We start from the raw sequence: 18,926 nt of genomic DNA on the forward strand, positions 1-18,926 counted from the left end.
GAGCTCATGCTTGAGACGCATGGGTCGGGACGCTCAAACTACTCAAGCTTGGGATTTTCCATCTCTCTATTGTCAAAGAAAATACACTATTAGTGTCAAAAGTTGTGTACAACATTCACTTTGGTGCCAAAAGTTTATTTTGGATCACTTAAGTACAATTTTTTTTTTGAAAAAACGACCATTTCAGTGCTAACACCGATCTGATCGGCCAAAATATGACGTGGCCTTTTTTTTAAAAATTAATTTCTTATGCTGATGTGGCTCATTGGAGGGTCCAGTTAGCATCTAAAGCAAGAAACGATGTCGTCTAGTTGCATTTCCCCCCAAATAAGAACCCTAATTTGCCAAATTGAAAGAAATCCCCAATTTCAAACCCTAATCAGGCATTGAATGAATCCTCCCAACTTGATCTGCCATGCTTTGGCAACTTGCTGGCAACAAGCCACAAAGAAGCTGCTCCACTTGGTCATCTTGACCTCCGCCGTCGTAAGTGCTTGTCCCACCCCTTCTAGAGAATAGAGAAGATCAAACCTCAACTTCAACTTTGGTCTCAACAGAACAAAACAGGGAGTCAAATGCTGTATGGTCTATGGACGATGATGGAGTTGCAATTTGTGACTAGATCTAGGACATAAAGTTCAGTTATCACCATCGGCGGGAATTAAAGTGAACGAATAGATTTTAGGAGCGATTTCATCACTTCATATCTCTTGGTTGCAAAGTAGAGTAAAACAGAGCATGCCTCGCACTCTTTTGGAATCGATTATTGTTGGCAGCAAATGAAAGTTAGATCGACGTGAAGAGCAGAAGATCATGGCACATCGATAATATTCCGATGAGCTCTTAAAAAGAAAAAATTGAAGACATCAAAACATGGCCTCTCGGCCAAGCTTGCTGAGACAATACGAGTGGTTTGCAAGTGACATCGACACTCATCCATGGACGAGTGGTTCACAAGCGTCGGTATTGCTCGACCAGATCTGGTGGTGACAACTAGTGGCAACCTAGGTAGCACGGACACGGCGACACGGACACGCGACACGACACGACACGACACGCGATACGTCATTTCTCAAAAAGTAGATAATTCCGACACGTTCTGACACGTTAAATATTAAATAAATATTTTTATTTTTAATTAATTTGATTCAAATTCATAAACAAATAAATAAATAAATAAATAGTTTACAATGAATTTATACTAATAATATTAATAAGTCTTACACTTTTTTTTTATTTCATTATCCTAAATTTATATTTATTTTTCGAAATCCTCCCTCTCCCCAAATTTACTTTTATTTTTCGAAACCTCCCACCCCCCTAATCTGCGCCCAAGCTTCCCTCGTTTTTTTCCCCCAAATTTTTTTAGCTTTCTTTTTCCCTCCCCACCACCCGACAGCGGTCGATTCCCCCACCCCCAAATTAATTTTTTATTCTTTCCCTCCCACCATCGTCCATTTCCCCCACCTGTCCGTCACTTTCCCTCCCCCCAAAATACGTACCCATCGACTCCCATTTTGTTATTATTTTTGAGTTTCTCAGAAACCCTAGCTTCTTTAATCCTCCTCGCCGCTCGCGACCTTTCCTCTTCTCCTCCTCCCTCCTCGCCGCACACACGACCACCTTCCTCGCCGCCGCTCGCCGCTCCTCGCCCGACTCCTTCCTCGCCGCTGCTCGCCCGACCCCCTTCCTCGCCGCTGCTCGCCTCTCCTCGCCCGACCCCCTTCCTCCCCGCTCGCCGCTCGACCGCCTTCCTCTCTTCTTCCTCTCACCTTTGATCCTTTCTCCCTCGCAGCCGTAGCCTCGTCCGATCCATCGCAGCATCACAGTGGCGGCCCTCGCCTCGCCTTTATGCTCGGCCATCTCTCGCCGTCGCTCGCGGTCTGCTCCCTCCCGGACACGCGTGTCGAAACGTGTCGGCAAAGGTTGACCACGTGTCGGAAAATCCGACACGCGTTGACCACGTGTCCGGCCGTGTCCGAGCGTGTCGAGGTGTCCGACACGCTCCGACACGTGTCGGACACGACACGGAAGCACGGACAACGTGTCCGTGCTACCTAGGTGGCAACGATGGAGGAGGGGCAGAGGTCGAACTTGGAGAGAGGGGATAACCATATGGGTTTTTCAAGCAAGAGGGATTGGAGGCGTTTTGGTGAAGGTGCTCAACTAGATCTGGTGGTGACAATTGGTGGCAACGATGGAGGAGGGGCAGAGGTCGAACTTGGAGAGAGGGGATGATCAGATGGATTTTTCAAGCAAGAGGGATTAGAGGCGTTCTGGTGAAGGTGCTCGACCAGATCTGGTGACAACTGGTGGCAACGATGGATGAGGGGTAGAGGTCGAACTTGGAGAGAGGGGATGACCAAATGGGTTTTTCAAGCAAGAGGGATTAGAGGCGTTTTGGTGAAGGAGAGGGCGGACACCATTGTTGTAGAGAGCGAGCTTATAGAGGGTAACAGAGGAGAGATTATAAAAAAATGCCAATGTTTTCTTTCTTTCTTTTTTTTTTTTTTTTTAAAGATGTTTTCTTTCTTCTTTGTTGGATAGCAGCCAAGAAAGTCCACATGGACTGATTTTCTATAAAAAAAATGCCTAATCATATTAAATTTTTAATTAAAAAAGCCACGTCATTTTTTGACTTGAATTTTTCACCAGAGGCACTTAAGTGATCGCTTTTTCTTCGGTTTGGCACTTAAATGATTTGACGGAAACTTTTGGTACCAAAGTGAGCGCCGTACATAATTTTTGTGCACTGATAGTATACTTCTCCCGAAATTTTGGATGGAAACTTAATAGGAATAGATTTGAAACTCAAGTAAAGGTTGGTAGTTTTTTATGAGACAAAAAAGAAAAAAAAATTAAAGTATGATTGGGAGTATATCTCAAGTTGGGAATTTTTTATAAGGTAAAAAAAGTTTACAATTTGAACTGAACCTAAAGTTGGAGTTTGTTTTAGGGTATTACACCATTTTGTGTGTGTATTACACGTGCTTAATGCTTTCAAAATCAAATTAATTCTTATTAAACTTGCTTTATAAGTAAAAACAAAGGAACACGTTAATAAGATCCATAAAAGAAGAATCAAAACGTACATCTTAAAGTTAGAATGCATCAATGAAGTACCAAGGGCTATGCTAGGGCAACGACAAAGCAAGATTGACAACGTTGTTAACAATGTTAAAGAAGTTGACTTGAAGACGGATGTTAAAGAAGCTGACTTGAAGACTGTATCTGTGGCAATGCATGAGAAACGAAGAAACATTTGAAGATAATTCAAGACTGGCTTGAAGAGAGAGTTTGCTCATCACACGTGTTTGCAGAGCTGGAAGACTTAAAACAAAAGTAAATACACGTGTCATAATTCATTAGAGCGGTTAGTCTGTTATATGTAAAACCGAAATTGTTAAACCGGTGTTGAGTCGGTTGATTCGTTTATCATCATCTTCCTTGAGTATAAAACTACAGAGGATAGCATAGATAGAGGGTGTGGAGAAAAGCAAGAAGTGTAATTGAAGAACAAAAAGAGAAAGCTCTCGTTGAATGTATGCTTTTGCTCCTTCGATTCGAGATGAAAAGAAATCCTTCCTCTTCATCTTGTGTTCTCTGTTCTCTGTTCTTTGTTTTCTCTGTTCTTTGTTTTCTCCGTTCTTCGTTTCTTCACATGGTATCAGAGCAATCCTGAGAGCTCTAGTTTTCTCTGCTATACTGTTCGAAATCCTGTAAAGTTCGTGTGATCCAGAAGATAGTAAGAAGATCAAGAGCAGAATCTGGTTTCTGTTTGAGAGTAGTCGAGAAATCATATCTTCAAGAGCTTCTGGAAATACAAAATGGCAGCAAGGATACAGAAGTATCCATTCCCGATCCATGTCAATATAGCAAACTTTGTTACAATAAAACTAGGTGAAGATAATTTTCTACTTTGGCAAGCATAGTTTCATAGGTTCTTGCGAAGTCAGGATCTTTTTGGATTCATCAATGGCGAAACGCCACCACCAGCTCAAATGATGCAGATTGAGATTGAAGGAAGTGAAACGGAAGTGGTGAATCCTGATCATACAGATTGGATGAAGACCGATCAGTTAATCTCATCTTGGATAAGTGGAGCAGTATCTGAGAACATCTTAAGCTTGATCATTGGGCTAGAAACATCATATGAGGTATGGCAGACTCTTCTTAATCGGTTTACACAGAAGTCAGTAGCAAAAGAATTCGAACTTAGGGGAAAATTGCAAGCATGTCAGAAAAGAGATAGAACATTGAATGTGTATCTTCGAGAGTTTAAGTCTATTTGTGATCAACTTAATGCCATTGGAAAACCTGTTGATGAGATAACCAAGATGTTTGGTGTTCTCGAGGGATTAGGTTCAGAATATGAAAGCTTCAGAACAACAATGTATTGCTTAAAACCTCAACCATATTATGATGAGGTTATATCTCAGCTTGAGAGATTTGAAACTAGGCTACAGACATATTCTGTGAATCAATATAATCCTAATCTAGCCTACTATGGCCAAAGAAAGTCGGCTGGAATTGTGCAAAACTCTAACTTCAGAAATCAAAGAGGAAATAGTCGAGGTGGATATGGTTATGGCAGGGGTCGTACAATGAATATTAGAGATCGTGGTAATGACTATGTTGAAACAGGGAAGAAATCAGCATTACGGGATGAATAACCCGAGTCTAAATCAAGAAGATCGGGTTAACAAATTGTCACACAATTGGTCTAACTATGGACAAGGGTTCAGACCATATGTAAATTCTTCCCAAAAGTATCAAGCCACTAAGTCGTATCCACCACAAAGTGTAGCATCTGGTCAGAATATGCAGAGTGTGAAAATAACAAGTAATAGTCCATTAGAATGCCAAATCTGTAAAAGGCCAGGTCATACGGCACTTCGATGCTAGTATCGCTTTGATAATTCATATCAAGCGGATGAAATAGCAACTGCACTAGCAGCAATGCATATTGAAGACTCACATGGCACTGAATGGTATCCAGATACAGGAGCCTCAACTCATATCACTTTGAGACCCTGGTATGCTTCAATCTTTATTCTTTTTATATAGTGGTACGTCTTTTGGTATGATAGGAGACGGTTCTTGTTTATCAATCTCCTGTGTTGGTGATGGCTTATTGCATACAACAACTAGCTCATTACCACTGAATGATGTTTTGATAGTTCCAGAAATAAAGAAAAACCTACTGTCTGTTTCGAAGTTAACAGATGATTATCCCTGTTCTTTTATTTTTGATAAACATGGGGTATACCTGAAGGACAACTGCAACAATACAACAGTGAGGCTAGGAAGCAAAGTCAAGGGACCGTATCAAGTTGATCCTAAAGTCAAAGAAGTTTTCTTCACTCAAATTCAAAAAGAAGTAGGAGAAGACTTATGGCATCAGAGGCTGGCACATACCAGTTTAAAAACAGTGAAGTATCTGCAGAATCAGCACCTAATTCAATGTAATTCAAGAACTCAAGGCATATGCAGTAGTTGCCAGATTGCTAAGAGTTCAGCCTTACCCTTTCCTATGTCAGACTATACATCTAATACTCCTCTAGAAAAGATACATTGTGATGTTTGGGGATCCTCACCAGTTCAATCCTTTCAAAAATTTCGATACTATGTCATTTTTGTGGATGATTTCTCTCGATACGAGTTGGCTGTATCCAATGAAACAGTCAGAATTCTATGACATCTTTATCCTGTTTCAAAAGCAAGTTGAGAATCAGTTTGATCATAAGATAAAAATCTTTCAGTGTGATGGAGGAGGTGAGTTCACTAGCAACAAAGTTCAAAATTATCTACAACAATGTGGAATTAAACAACACATTTCTTGTCCCTATACACTAGAACATAATGGTCTATCTGAAAGAAAACATCGACATGTGGTGGAGCTAGGACTAGCAATGCTATATCATGCCAAAGTACCCTTAAAATACTGGGTAGATGCTTTCATTACAGCAAATTACATCATTAATCTGCTTCATGCTTCAAAGCTCCATATGGATTCCCCTTACAGAAAATTGTATCAACAAAAACCAAGCTATACACATTTAAGGGTCTCGGATGTGCTTGTTATCCCTGTCTCGAGACCATATGCACAGCATAAGCTTGATCCAAGATCCCTTATATGTATTTTTTGGGATATAGTGAAAAACATAAAGGATATCGATGTCTTCTACCCACTAATGGACATATCTATGTAAGTCGTCATGTGGTGTTTGATGAATCAGTTTTTCCCTTCACCGATCGACTACCAACCGAGTATCATCAAGGTACAAACTTGTACAAACAAAGTGGATAAATGGAGTAACATTTCTAGACTCTATAACTACGAACAAGTTCAGTCTATGTCCAATGAACGGATGGGGTATTTGCAAGATCTTTGGATTAATACGAACTCTCACATTCATGCATCACAAATGCATACTGAGGAACCAATAGGTTCTATGCCAACATTGCCAGAGGTTGATACTGATCAAGTACAAGGTAGTTCTCCAGACAATACACACTCTACTGAATTACTACAAGTGCATACTGAGGAGCAAATGTGTTCTATGCCAACACTGACAGAGGTTAATACTGATCAACCACAAAGCAATTCTTCAGACAATACACAAGGTATTATGTCTGTTCATCCTATGCGAGACAGATTAAAATCTGGAATAGTCAAACCTAATCCTAAATATGCATGCTTGGCCGAGTATAAAGTTCCTCTCGAACCAAAAACAGTCAAATCTGCCTTTGCGGACGAGAGGATGGTATCAAGCAATGCAAGATGAAATGGATGCCTTATTCACAAACCAGACATGGGAATTAGTGCCTCAAACTGATCACATGAATGTTATAGGGTGCAAGTGGGTGTTTAAGACTAAACTTACTGCAGATGGTAAGCTTGATAGACTTAAAGCAAGATTAGTAGCTAAGGGGTTTCATCAAGAAGAAGGTATTGATTTTATAGAGACCTTCAGCCCTGTCATTAAACATGCTACTATTCGAATTATTCTTTTTGTGGCAATGACAAAGCATTGGCCAATCCATCAGCTTGATGTTAAGAATGCCTTCCTACATGGCACTTTAAATGAAACAGTGTATATGCAGCAGCCACCAGGTTTTATACACCCTCAGAAGCCTCATCATGTATGTCTGCTCAAGAAATCCTTGTATGGTCTTCGTCAAGCACCTCGAGCCTGGTTTGATAAATTCAGTATCTTTCTTCTTGAAAATGGGTTTTCTTGCAGCACCACGGATCCTTCATTATTTATTTTCACCATGGCTCGGACACCATACTTTGTTATTGCTCTATGTAGATGATATTGTGCTCACTTTGGAAGTTCACCTCACTTACTTTCCAACTTAATTCATCTACTAAGCCTTCAATTTCATATGAAGGATCTTGGTCTTCTGCATTATTTTTTGGGAATTGAGGTTAAACAAACCACACAAGATTTATTTCTTTCTCAGACCAAATATGCTCTTGATTTACTTACTCGAGCTAATATGAAAGATTGCAGACTGTTTCTACTCCTCTCATTACGGCTTGCAGCCATGATAACGATGATATCCTATTGCAGCATCCCTTGAGTATCGAAGTCTTGTGGGTGGACTTCAGTATCTCACTATAACTCGTCCGATATTGCTTATGCCACTAATCTTCTCTGTCAAAAGATGCAGCAGCCTACATTAGGTGATTTTCACAAGCTCAAAAGAGTTCTTCGATACGTGAAAGGCACTTTGTTACTCTTGGACTAACCATTCATTCCAATAGCTTCATGCATTTGTATGGTTTCTGATGCGGATTGGGCGGGATGTAGTACTACCAGGCGATCTACTACTTGTTTTTGTACATATCTTGGCTCTAACCTCATTTCTTGGTCAGCAAAACGGCAATCTACAGTCTCTCGTTCATCGACAAAAGCTGAATATCGAGCCTTAGCCTCAGCAACAGCTGATCTTACATGGGTTAGTTTTGTCCTTCGAGACATCGGCATTGGATTATCTGCTCCAACATCTCTCTTACGTGACAACAAGTCAGCTATTGCTCTCTCACTTAACCCTGTTCTACATGCTCGCACAAAGCATATTGAAGTAGATTTTCATTTTGTCCGTGAAAAGGTTGCTTCTGGATCCTTGATTGTCTCTTATATTCCCAGTGCTTGTCAACTTGCAGATATTTTTACAAAATATTTACCTCGCTACCTACATTTTAGTCTTCGAACCAAATTGGGCTTGGGATATTTACCCCCTCCCAATTTGCGGGGGGATGTTAAAGAAGTTGACTTGAAGACGGATGTTAAAGAAGCTGACTTGAAGACTGTATCTGTGGCAATGCATCGCATCTGTGGCAATGCATGAGAAACGAAGAAACATTTGAAGATAATTCAAGACTGGCTTGAAGAGAGAGTTTGCTCATCACACGTGTTTGCAGAGCTGGAAGACTTAAAACAAAAGTAAATACACGTGTCATAATTCATTAGAGCGGTTAGTCTGTTATATGTAAAACCGAAATTGTTAAACCGGTGTTAAGTCGGTTGATTCGTTTATCATCATCTTCCTTGAGTATAAAACTACAGAGGATAGCATAGATAGAGGGTGTGGAGAAAAGCAAGAAGTGTAATTGAAGAACAAAAAGAGAAAGCTCTCAGTTGAATGTATGCTTTTGCTCCTTCTGATTCGAGATGAAAAGAAATCCTTCCTCTTCATCTTGTGTTCTTTGTTCTCTGTTCTTTGTTTTCTCTGTTCTTCGTTTCTTCACAAACAAGAGAAACGTCTTTGAGCTTTCTTCACAAGGAATTAATAGCGTTACGGGGTAGGTATGTTCTCTTTACTACTGCCCTCTCAACTTTCCCCTATCCTCTCTTAACAAGTGAGAGATCAACTAGATACTGATGATTTTGACTGTTATGGGGTTGATGAATCGACCCAATTATCTTAAAGACATTCATGGCGAAAATACTCAAAATTCATATGGAGGGGGTGCGGGGTTTCAGATACTGATGATTTTGACGGCCAATAGTCTAAATATCTCGAGAGGAGAAAAAATGACTACGTGCCCCTTGGTGCAAAGCTTTGATTATCAAACTGCTTGGTCGCAAAATTGGGTACTCCCTCCTCATTCGACGCTTATTGTGGAAGCCGAGAGGGGAAATATCAATTATTGGTGTTGATAACGGCTTCCTTGTCGCTAAATTTAATTTGGCTGAGAATCGCGGGTCAAAAATTTGAAATGAAATTTAGAAGATTTAAATGTTTGAAATGAACTTTCAAGATATGTCCCTGATCAAATGTTATCTTTGATTTCATTTTCCTTTTTTTCTCATTACTTTGAATCAATCAATTAAAATAAGGCACACGTTTATTGTAAGTTCTAAAATTTGTCACGGAAGTATAGTTGAGTTCTAAAACTTTTAAAAAGCACAATTAAACCCTAAAACTTATCATGAAAGTGCAATTGAACATTAAAACTTTTAAAAATTACAATCAAGTCCTAAAATTTGTCATGAAGTGGAATCTAGTCCTAAACCTTTCAAAAAGTGCTATCAATGGAAGGACTTGATTTAATCAATTTGATAAGTTTTAGAACTCAAATTTTAGAACTCAATTGCACTTTCGATTACATTTTAAGACTTCATTGCACATTTTAAAAGTTTTAGGATTAAATTGCACTTTGTTGATGGGTTTTAGGACTTCCAATGCACTTATTCCTTAAAATAAATGTATCATTTTGTTTTTGAAAGGAACCCCTATGAATTTTCCTTTAAAGAGAAGCAGCTATTGATATCTAGTTTTAGCTGACAAGTCTTAACAAAGGTAAAAACTCGAGATTAGAGGATCCTTGATCGTGACAGAGCCCATTTCTCAGCAAAAAATAGTCATTTATGTATTTTTCAAAAAATTTCAAGTTCTATAGCATTCTGTCTAAACTTAAGCATTGGATAATTTTTCAAGTCAACCTTTGGTAAAAAAATTTTGAAAACTTTTCAAGTCAACCTTTGTTAATTTTTTTTTTTTTTTTGAAAATTGGAATAATTGAATAAAAGTCAAATGAATTCTTTGTAAGCTTAATTAGGCTTTCAACTTGTCAATTTTACAAAAAATGATTGAGAATTGACTTTTTGGCCTAACTAAGAATCCTGACTCCAATAAGCAAATTTCAAAGTCATTAATTTCCTATCATTTTCTAGAGTAATTTCCTTCTTGACATTTGGTCCTGAGGTCCTAACACAATTTCAAGCCAATTTTAAGAATTTAAGCTTGAGGTGGGTCATTTAATTTTTGAGTGCCAATTTAGGGCCCCTATTGGTATTTCATAAGTAATGCAAATTGATACAATTCAAATTTGATTGAGCCAAATTAACTCAAATTCAATATTAGTTTTTGGCAAAATCATGGCGAATTGGCATAATTTGACCAAAACAACAAATCGCGACTAGAAAGCTCAAGTTGAGAAAACTCGATTAATCCAACTTGGTTCGACCCACTTGGGCCGAAGCCTAATTTGGCCATTGGGCCAAATCAAGTGCCATGGCCAAGCCCATGTGCTCAATTTTAGAATTAATGCAATTAAAAAACCTCCAGCTAATCCAATCAACACAGGCTAGCCTAATCAACCCCGGCTAGCATGATTGGACTCAAATCGATGTGGCCCATTGGGCTGATGCTTAATTGAGCTCACTCGACCCACTTAGCTAAAACGTCAAGCCCAATAAGAAAAAAAGGAGACAATTTAATGATTGGACAATCTTGAATCAACTTGGTCAACTTTGGCCAACCCAAGTTAATCCAATTATGTCCGACCCATTAGGCTGAAACCCAATGAGGCCTCTCGTCCTAATGAGCTGAGCATCACTAGCCCAGCCTAGCCATGGTCGGCCCTCTGTCCCCTCCCATTGCAAGGATGACAAATTGCCATCAATGTATTTACTAAAATGTCTTTTTTCATGTCACCTATCCTTGTGAAACTGAACCTCGATCATCCATTACTTATCAAATCATGGCTATCTAAGGTGTCAAATCATCAATCCATGTCAATCAAATTCAACCAATAGACGGCTTACTTAGTTACTATCTTTACTCTTGATTTAAATGAGTGGTTGTTGGCAAAATTGTCTATTGCAATAGTTATTGTAAAAGAATATGACTGGTCACTAGGGTCTAACTTGTTGGCATTTGTAGAAATGGAGGAATCGAAGAATATAACTAGCCACAGGGATATCTAGGGCGTGAATGATAATCATTCTATTTCTCTATTTTTCAGTTCCTGAAAATAGGTTTGGAACTAAAATTCATTTGGTAACGCACTTTCATTTTTTTTTTCTGAGACAAATTTTTATCTTATAAATAGGTGCGAAACAAAATTGAGAAGTAGAAATTTCTTTTTGTTTTATAAATTTTTGGAATAGAAATAGAAATAAAAACTCTTTTCATTGCTTGCCCTTACGCCAACGGCCGTCGCCACCAACTAGCCACCACATTTTGCTCGCTAGTCATCTGCCACCCATCAGTTGCCATCTAGAAATTTTAAGGCCTATCAAACCAATTTCTATTCCGAGAACAAAAATTTTGTGTTGTTATCAAACGTGTGTCTCTACTCATAAACTTGTATATGAAATAAAAATAGATAAAAATTATTTCTAGCCATAAATTGTTTCTTAGAAGAGAATGGTTATTATTTGCATCCTTAGTCTACTTGGTTAGTAGAAAATAGACTGGCTGCCAAAATAAAGAAAAGAGATAACTCAATTCCATTGTGACCACTGGAGGTGATCTGGGTCCAGCTTCAATAAATGGACTTATTCGTGATGACTCAAGTGATTATTTTTCTAGATCCGTGCAAATAGTGGGAGTGTATCTATCACGCCTTGATCCTCCGAGCGCGTGCCCATCCCTTAGCGGTTGATTAAATAGTGACGTTCTAGGTCGTGTCATTGACCCATTCATTTTAATGCGCATGCGGAAGCGAATAATAATCCTCAGACAACAATCAAATGGGATAGAAAAGCAGAGCCACAAAATTTTCAAACCACAACTCACTTATATACACATATCAAACCATGTCATATGCAATACTAGCCGACTATATACAAGGTCTGCAAAAAGGGGGGGTGTTTAGAGTGTTGTAGATCTTCAGGCATTTGAGTCTTCCTTATAATACACCAGGACCTTGGATCCGACAGATACGGTTCCACCACTGAACCATCTAGAGGGTTAGCTGTGCCTTTTCCAAAAGCAACCTCCAGCATATACACAGGTATCTCAGATTCGGTATGAGATATTCTCTCTGTCCATTCCACTCACGACGATATTATGACCTATATTGATGGGGTACCTTATGGGGTAGGGCCTCATCAACCTAGATTACGGACCTTATGAGCTCAGACACATCCCCTTGGGCTCCCATGAAGTGGACTATAAGATACCTGCTTGGTGACCTTTTTCGGTTGTCCAAAACGCTCGAGAGAAGTTGCCATCTAAGGACCTAAAAAAGTTATCCCATAATGGGGTGAGACGACGTCTTAGCAAGTTCACCCCCTAAGTTTCGACTAAGAAGAAAATATACCCCAAGGGCTGCCTAAGTGCAAACACAAGTCAGAGGACTTACCTTGGCTTCCGTTCCTTCCTATAAGTCATTACAGTTCACACACTCAACCAATCAATTCAACCCCCATGATGTTATCTCTCAATCCATCCAATAAATACTATCCATCCGGTACCATCAACACCGACTAGGCTCACACAAGTTGAAAATGATAGATAGTAGCTCGCATAAGCTGATATAGATAGATAGTAGCTCCCACAAGCTGATATAAGGATCGTTGCTCTCACAAGCTGATAAACGATCATTGCTCATATAAGCTGATAAAGTATACTGCTCTCACAAGCTGACATATCAAGCACTTATAGGCTGATATAGTATACTGCTATCATAAGCTGAAAACCAATGCTCATACAAGTAAAACTACGATAAACCCACTCCAGCCAAGGACTTTGTGCCTTGCACACCAATCCCTTAATTAAATAACGAACTTGGCCCAATTTCATCATGTTAAAATATACCCGATGAAAATAATCGTGTGTGAGTACATGATAGGCCTTAGCTAAAAGTATAATATCTTTAACTCGTAAAATCCCACTAATTATATAGTCGATAAAAACATTTTTGGCGTTGTAAACCGATACTCGGTAATTTTCTAATTAAATACTGAAATTATTAAATTTTGGGATAAATATCCCGAAATTACAATTCACACTCAATTTGCACAAACCAGCACTCAATTAAATAAACCAACCACACCATTGCAATCAATACAAAATTCCGATTACCGGCTATCCCGGTCTAATTTCTAGAAAATAAAAATTAATTAAATAATTACCAAAATTAATAAATAAATACCAATAAATGCAACTTAGGCCGGAAAAGCCTAATTAAATACTGAAACAGGCCTGGAAAAATTCCGAACCTATTTAAATAAATACTACAACTTATCTACTTACTAATTGCACTACTCTAACTACATAATATGCAATATCGAACGATTAAATTGCTAATCCATTCTTAACCTAACCACCTAATCCATATTTAACCTAAACTAATAAACTCTTAAGCATAATTGACTCCCTAAGCGAAGATTAGTGAGTAAACCCACTGGATTTGCGAGCCGATGAGTTCACTTCGATGAGGACGCGAAGATGGGCCACAAACTCCAAAGCGGGGGCACCTTTCGAGGTTCGGAAGGGCTTGGAAACAGGCTAAACAGTGCACAGCAAACCCAGGGGCTTCGGTTATGGTCGGTGGGCTGAAGAGGAGGATGATCTGCTAGTTGGGCTAGAAATGGCCAAGGTAGGTTGGCGACGAGCTGTAGTGGCTAGGCGGGCTTCACGGCGGTTAAACGTTGACGACAGAGCTCCGGCTGAACTCGACATGCACGAGGGACGGCCTGGCATTGTGACTGGAGTAGAATGACGCATGGACTGGCGCGGGACGAACGCAGCTTGCGTAGGGCTCGCGAATGGCGTGACGTCGAGTGGTGGCAACGTAGGCGGCTTGGACGGTGGAGGGAGGTTGCTGGCTAGTTCTCTCGACTTTCAAGGCTTCAAGGGGGGTCTCTAATGGGGAAAGCAAATTGGTTGGAGAAGAAGGGGTAGCTAGAGGCTTGGAGGGGGCCACTTCTTCTTCAATCCAATCTCTTTGTCCCCTTGACCAAGGCCCCACTAGAAACAACCAACCCTCATCCAATTTTGTGCACATATCAACCCCTAGAACAAGTCCCAAGGGGTCCAAAAGGTGAGGGACTAAGGGAGATACGAATTTGAAGTATTTTCCTCTAAAATCCTCTTCAATTCTCTCTTGAATTGATTCAATTTGGCCCTAAAAAAGTCCACCATTGAGTCCTTGATCAAATTGACATTCTTTTTTACCAATAGAACCAACTTACATCCCAATAACACGATAGAAAATAGTCCCATGAATTTTTCGGACAAAAACGGTCCTATAATGAATTTTCGCCAAAAATCTCGGTTTGCGAAAAATCTTCGGAAGATGAGTCGACGTTTCTAAAATGACTTGTGACATGATAGAAGTTTCAATTTTTGAAATCGGATTCAAATTCGCGGTTAATTTCAATTTAGCATGATTTTAGCGTGATCTAGTCTACCGGGTAGCTTTTAGAAATTTTTGGTGCAAATGAATTATGGTTGATTTTCTTTGAGCCACAATGAACCTCTTTGACATTGGCGACTCTTGGTGGTTGTGAAAATCTCGAGGTTTCGAATACGAACACAGGGTACCAAAACGACAGAAAAATCAGTCTAGTACCGATCGACGAGAATTTTGTAATTTGGTGGAATCACCCACGTTTAGCCACACATTTTTATTGAACCGAGTTATCTTTGATCTCTAATTGATTTTTAACTGTGCTGTAATGATCTCTGTAGATGAGCACGACAAGTAATCGATTTTTAGTCGAATTCCCAAGTTTATTGCATTAAAATTTCTTAATGGCTCTCCTAGATAGTCTAGTTATCTCATGAGTGATCAGTTCGGAGAATAGCACTATAGGCGCGTCGATGAAAGACCCGATTAATTTAATTGAAAAAAATACTGAAATTCCATGATGTCGCAGTATCCTTCACCCAAAGCAGAATTATGGGGCATTTTCTTGAGTCTCAAATTGACAATTTCTTTAGATATTATCAAACTTATTATGGAGACGAACTAGCAAGTAACCATTTCTCTGCTTTAGAAATCTTCATTGCATATTTTGGTGACGTACTTATTTCTCAAATTGAAGTTTGCTCAAATATTTTTAACAGGTTAAGATTCTTCACAATTTTAGGTAGGGAAATGTATGTGCAGATTGGCTAGTAAATTGGGTTATCCAATCCAATAATACAAGTGATAATTATGTATTAGGCAGGTCATTGATAGGTTTGCTTTATTTGTCAATAGGGGATAAGATTGAATCATGTTTTATTAAGAGAGTAAGGATATAATTTTTGGACTTAGCACTTTTACTTACGCCCCCAAAAAAAGCGCCTTTTTGTCGGTTTCTCATTGTCAGGGCGTGGGAGTTATTCCCTTTCAATAACGAAGAACGAACTTTATATGCATTTTCCATCCGACCAAAGTCCCTCCCATTTTTCCAAGGAAGATCGCTGTCGACCCACACACGTAGCACCACCATCAATTCCCTCCCATTCCAATTCAGATGGGTCGTCGCGAATGCCTTCTCTTGCTCGTACTTTCAGCAACGCTCTTCGGTTTCGGCGCCTCTTGCTCCAATGGAGAATGCAGGGTTCGTATGTCTCTATCAGATTGTTCTTCAGTTTTCGGCATGAGTCTTGGGATTTCTGATTTTGTTTGTGTGGTTTTTCGTGAATGAAGCTTCTTGATGAATGCTCAAGCAATAGCGACTGCGAGGCCGGTCTCTATTGTTTCTCCTGCCTTGGAGACGTTTCAGATTCCAGATGTGTAAGATCAACCGTTACTGACCAGTTCAAGCTCTTGGTACTTATCTCTCCCTATCTGAAACTTCTTTTCTTTCCCCTTAACCCGATTTTTTTTTTTTTTTTGATTGTCGCAATCGACCTCCTCAGTAATATCAGAGAAGTTCAGACTCTTTGGAGGGGAGTTGCTTAAATGTTGACCGACTGAGAAATAAGGTTTTTCTATCCAATTAGGCATTTTCTCTAAGTCGGCTAAACAAAAGTTGGATGTAGAGCAGCTGAAGTATTGACGAACATGGAGTCCGGTCGAACGTGTCGCCAACAAAATCACTATTGTTTACCCAAATATAAAACAAGAAGAATAAGGAAATAACTTCACCGTTCTTATTACGGATCTGCCTAATCTCAACTGCCCATGAGCATTCATTTATTGTGTGAAGAAGAATCTGAAGTTGGACTCTTACAGAGAAATTTACATAGCTCATGCCACTGAGAAATTTGCTGTTCTTTTTTCCAATTAAAACGTCCATCATCTATAACATGCGAATTCGTTGCCGTTTTTAATGTATTTTGGTTTTGTGTGGAAATTCATAGATGTCACAATTTGACATTTGGGCTATGTAAGTTGTGTTAAAAGCTTGACTGGGTAAAGACTCATGGCACTTTAATTATGGTAGATCCTGTACACATTTTCTAAAAGCTTGAATTACAGGCCAGAAAACTTTCAGGCATGAGAATTTTGTTCTCCTTTTTTTTTTTTTTTTTTTTTTTGGGGAGGGGGGGGAGGGAGGAGGTTTGGGTTCCGGCAGGTGTATTGGAAGGATTGACTGGTATATCATCTTGATCATCTTGATCAGTGATTTGATTTGCTTCGTTTTACTTTTTAATTAGAACAATTCTCTTCCTTTCAACAAATATGCGTTCTTGACGACCCACAATGCGCATGCTATTGATGGAGAGCCACCTCGCACGCCTGTACCAAGAGTGACAATTACAAATCAAGAGGATACCGTCACTCAGCAGCTAAACGTATGACTCTCTGTAAATCCGATTACTTTTTAGCTTTTCCTCATTTTCATTTACAGGATGTTTTAGGAAAATGATCTCAATTTAATTTTGCCAATGTCGTTTTTCCATTTCCAGAATGGAGTTCGAGCGCTGATGCTAGATACATATGATTTTGAAGGAGATGTATGGTTGTGCCATTCTTTTAAAGATCAATGTTATGACTTCACCGCATTTGTAGGTGCCCTATCCTTAAACTGGTAATTTTTTTTGTCCACCGCGTGCTTTATGATTTTTCTCTTCTTCCTTCACATTTCTCCTTGGTGCACCTCAAATGCTGAGCCTCTGGTTTGCCATTTAGGAACCGGCTATAGACACTTTAAAGGAAATCGAAGCTTTTCTATCTGCAAACCAGGCAGAGATAGTCACTTTGATACTCGAGGACTATGTTCGGGCACCAAATGGATTGACAAAGGTCTTTACTGATGCTGGCTTGATGAAATACTGGTTTCCGGTGTCAAACATGCCAAAGAACGGTCAAGATTGGCCACTAGTTAGTGACATGGTGGCTAATAACCAGCGGCTGCTCGTATTTACCTCCATCCGGTCGAAGGAACAGAGTGAAGGGATCGCTTATCAGTGGAATTACATGGTTGAGAATCAATGTATGTGCGTAGTCAAGTTTACTTAGAGAGAATCTTCTCGGCTATTTGGCCTAGAATTTTTCAAACACATGATTCGTCATTGACATGTTGTGTCCATGTATGTGTATGGCGCCTTAATTAATTAGTAATTTGCAGATGGCGATGATGGAATGAAAGCAGGAAGCTGTCCAAACAGAGCTGAGTCGGTTCCTCTTGATGACAGGAGCAAGTCCTTGGTTCTCGTGAATTACTTCCGGTCTGTGCCCGTCACGCTACTCAGTTGCAAGGAGAACTCAGGCGACCTCATTGACATGCTTCATACTTGTTATGGCGCAGCCGGCAACAGATGGGCTAATTTTGTCGCTGTTGATTTTTATAAGGTAGAAGTTCTTTAATCTTCTCAACACTTTTTTCTGTCTATACGACCTTGAAATTTAAGAAAGTATCAGGGATATCATATTTTCCTTGGTTGGGCTAGATACTCAAACACGACTAGCAGTCGATTATAGTAATATTAATATTGTCTGACCAAATTGCTCGATAGACTTAAACCTGCATATTTCGGAATGAAAAGGTTTTGGAAAAGCGTTGACACCGGAAGCTCTATGCTTTTATGCAGAGGAGCGAGGGAGGAGGATCATTTCAAGCAGTAGACACTCTAAACGGGAAGCTGCTATGTGGATGTAACGATGTGCACGCGTGCGTGGTAAGTTAAACTTGAGGTGCTAATTTATTTCTCTGAACCAAGAAGGATGTTCTCTTTTCGATGTTGGCATTATTGTGGATGCGTGGTCCTTGTCAAAACGTCAAGTCATCTCGAATGGATGTCCCAACCATTTCAGTTGCTTTTTGATGGTATGGAGAACCAAGCCCGTGTCATAGCCTAATCAAGACGGACATGCTTTTCTCTCAATTATGAAGTTGAACCCATGAAGTTCATTAGTAGTTCGAAGAACATTCACAGACAATTGCATGTTTCTCTTTTGGAAAATCTGCTGACGTAGTAAATATTTTTATGTTGCAGCCGGGTTCGACTTCTGGGGCGTGCTCTCCATAGAAAACAAGAATATCCTGAATAGAACAAAGGAAAATCAATAAGGAAATCAAATCAATCGTTGCTGCATTTTTATTTTTATTTTGGTTTTAGGTAAGAGTATGGTGACTTTGTCGGAATAGCGAATACTTACCAATCAAGAGAAATCAAGAAGGTGTGCTGAAATAGAATTATTTCTCTTAAGTACTATGCAGACAGAAAAGAAAGTTCCAAAGGTAGGACATCTTTTTGTTTCTCGTGCCCTATGCATTGAGTTTGTGCTTAATTATCCA

The 18,926-nt window shown here is 39.5% G+C and overlaps 1 protein-coding gene across 1 annotated transcript; it reads left to right on the forward strand.

Annotated features, from left to right (window-relative positions):
* Positions 1 to 15,713: 15,713 nt before the first annotated feature.
* LOC104422040 (PI-PLC X domain-containing protein At5g67130) lies at positions 15,714 to 18,657 on the forward strand. The gene is made up of 8 exons (XM_010034254.3): positions 15,714 to 15,800; positions 15,890 to 16,012; positions 16,843 to 16,980; positions 17,095 to 17,193; positions 17,318 to 17,621; positions 17,757 to 17,980; positions 18,220 to 18,306; positions 18,625 to 18,657. Exons 1-8 carry the CDS (start codon positions 15,714 to 15,716, stop codon positions 18,655 to 18,657), a joined length of 1,095 nt encoding a protein of 364 aa, XP_010032556.2.
* The last annotated feature ends 269 nt before the right edge of the window (positions 18,658 to 18,926 follow it).

This window comes from Eucalyptus grandis, chromosome 10 (assembly GCF_016545825.1).
Source record: "Eucalyptus grandis isolate ANBG69807.140 chromosome 10, ASM1654582v1, whole genome shotgun sequence".
Classification (NCBI taxonomy): domain Eukaryota; kingdom Viridiplantae; phylum Streptophyta; class Magnoliopsida; order Myrtales; family Myrtaceae; genus Eucalyptus; species Eucalyptus grandis.